The 2,500-nt window shown below is 38.0% G+C and overlaps 1 protein-coding gene and 1 pseudogene across 1 annotated transcript in view; one reads left to right on the top strand and one right to left on the bottom strand.

Annotated features, from left to right (window-relative positions):
• Positions 1-122, top strand: part of LOC140949657 (zinc finger MYM-type protein 1-like) — a 1,816-nt pseudogene extending 1,694 nt beyond the window's left edge.
• A 360-nt stretch (positions 123-482) lies between these two features.
• Positions 483-2,500, bottom strand: part of LOC140950338 (2-(trimethylamino)ethylphosphonate dioxygenase-like) — a 20,609-nt gene continuing 18,591 nt past the window's right edge. The window contains exons 13-14 of the mRNA XM_073399558.1: positions 2,146-2,250; positions 483-977 (exon numbers count right to left, since the gene is read on the bottom strand). Coding sequence (XP_073255659.1) covers positions 870-977; positions 2,146-2,250 — 213 coding nt within the window. The 3' untranslated portion in view covers positions 483-869. The remainder of the gene's footprint in view (positions 978-2,145; positions 2,251-2,500) is intronic.

Here is a 2,500-nt window from a genome sequence, read left to right as displayed (position 1 = left end):
AAACATACACAAAGAAAGAACGGACAGGCTTTCCACCATTGACATAGCAAACGAATTTACCGACCGCAACACAAACAGAAAGCGTAATTTTGGCACTTTTCGAGTAAATGATGTACAGTAACTTTAATATCATTCACTAAATTATTTTCAGTTCCAGGCAGCTCAAGCAAAATCGTTGGATTTCTGGCTTATTTATAGTAATTAAAGGTTGATATCAGTAGTATAACATAACAATCTATGATATTTCAATTTAGTGATTGTGAATTTTCAGACCCGATAGCAACATCACTGAAGATGTGGAAAAAAAATCACTAGTTTTATCGTTATTCGCATTCTCCGTCACTTTAGAGAAATTGAATAGAAATCCACAAGCATGCCCCCCCCTCCCGGCCCCCCCCCCAAAAAAAATTCCTTAACGCATTCTTCTTTAGCCCCCCAACTCGAAAACTTGCTACGCGGTTCCTGATATAGAGTGACTAATCTATAGCAAACTCGGCCCCCATAACATTCTAAAACTTCCTAAGTGAAGTCTACTTTTTGCAGCATTTCGAAATATAGAGATCCACAAATGGCTACACAAGTTCCTAAAAATATATGAGACATTCACAGGCAGAAAAGCAACAACAAATCCTGTTTAGTGAGTTGGGCTCTTGGTATAGCTGTGTCAGATTAGCCGCAGAGCCGGTGGTCACTATAAACTGCTACCACGAGTACAGCTGCATATGCTCAAAGCACCGTATAATCTCTCACCAGTTTGCTTAAAATTAGTTGATGAACCTTGGTATTACCAAGTTTTATTTGACCCGCCCTCCGTAGATTGCACCAGTGTTCAATGTAACACTTATCGCAACAAATTTCAAAATGCTCTTTTATAAAAAGCATTGGTTGCCAATCCGTTTGCAAGGCTGACACGAGCCCATCAACTCCGACATTACTTGGAATGTGTTCCGGAACTCGTCAATGTTGACATAGCAGCCCTTGGATACAAAGAAGAACAAAAACAGATGTAAGAGAACGTTAACCTAAACCGTAGATAACATTTTAACAATGAGGCTTGATTATATAGATCGCGGGGATTGTTATCAGCCTCAGAGATCTGTATGAGGCTTGCCTCCTCGTAGACTTTCTTCAAAGCATTGACTCCGCGTTTTACAAAATTAATGTGCGGATTGATGATATATACCACTTTTTATTTCCTTCTTTTGCACTATGCACTATTGTTTTTCTTTCTTTTTTCCTTTTTCTGTCTGTAATGTAATAAATTGCTGAAATTTATATAAAAAAGTATTGGCCTATTTTTCGGCCAGTTGCAGGATATAAACAGACGATTTTTTTCTTGCAGATACTGCCGACCTAACAAAAGATAAATTCCATCGTGCAATATATGTATTCTTGCATCTCTTTCGTTAAGTTTTAGTCATGAGCGTGAGCGCTATTATTTTAGTTCAATCAGGCATAAACAGCTGGGCTGCCTCGCCCGGAAACGAGGTGGATCGATGAGTTATTAGATCAATACACCATCGAATCGATGGACTTTCTTCCAAATATGGTAAGCATCAGCAGGTTACGAAGAATTAGCCGGGGGATTGGAGCCAAATAGAAACGGCGAACTATTTTGAAAGATGTATAATCTGTGGGACAGGGGACGTTCCACTAAACCCTGTTAGCAATTCAATCAAAACTTACGAAAGATTTGATGCTTGAAAAAATGCCTTGAATGAAGCAAATGCCAATCAATTTCCGTGTACGTTGACCTCAGTAACTTGTGTACAATAGTGATGTGATGTATGCTAATAAGTTACTGATTAATAGCCTTTTACAGGCGTTCAGATACACTCCTTGCTGTTTATTTTTTTCTCTTCACTTTTCTTTGCGCCGTCCCCACTATCGGAACTCCTGGAACAGGCTTAGTTAAGAGTAAACTTTGTTATCGTGTTTATTTGCAATTGTTGTAATTAGTAAGGAAAGTATGTAAATAATTCGAAGGACAGACAGCAAATTGTTGGTCGAAGGAAACAATAATATTTTTATTTGAAATCTAAATATTTCTATTTGCTATTATTTTAATAAGTTTTAGGGCATTTCCATTTTCGGCGAGTAATAAGGAAGGTAAGCAAGTATAGAGCTGTGAAAATAAAAACATACCTTTAAAAACCTGACTCCGCCATTAAGCTTGAGAGAATTTCGACCATGAAGAACGCGGCGGTTGTTAAAACAAATCAAGTCTCCTGGCTGCATGGTCACAGTTTTCTAAAATACCAAAGCAGTCTTTCTGTGACTAGCTGAAAAATCAGATTTACATCAAAGTTGCTCGGGACAAATATGATGCAAAAAAGTGCAAACTTGGAGGAAATCAGGGACAAAAATAGTAAACTTGTAGCCGCAAAATTGTTGCCTTAAATTTTTTAACGGACGACTTAGCTACCAAGGAAGAAAACTTCCCCCTTTTGTTATTTTATTTTTACGCAGCTCCATGGCTACGTTCATGGCGGTGAAGTGA

The sequence above is a fragment of the Porites lutea genome, chromosome 10 (assembly GCF_958299795.1).
Source record: "Porites lutea chromosome 10, jaPorLute2.1, whole genome shotgun sequence".
In the NCBI taxonomy this organism is placed as follows: Eukaryota; Metazoa; Cnidaria; class Anthozoa; order Scleractinia; family Poritidae; genus Porites; species Porites lutea.
The sequence above is the reverse complement of the archived record's forward strand: the minus strand, read 5'-3'. Positions and strand labels throughout refer to the sequence as shown.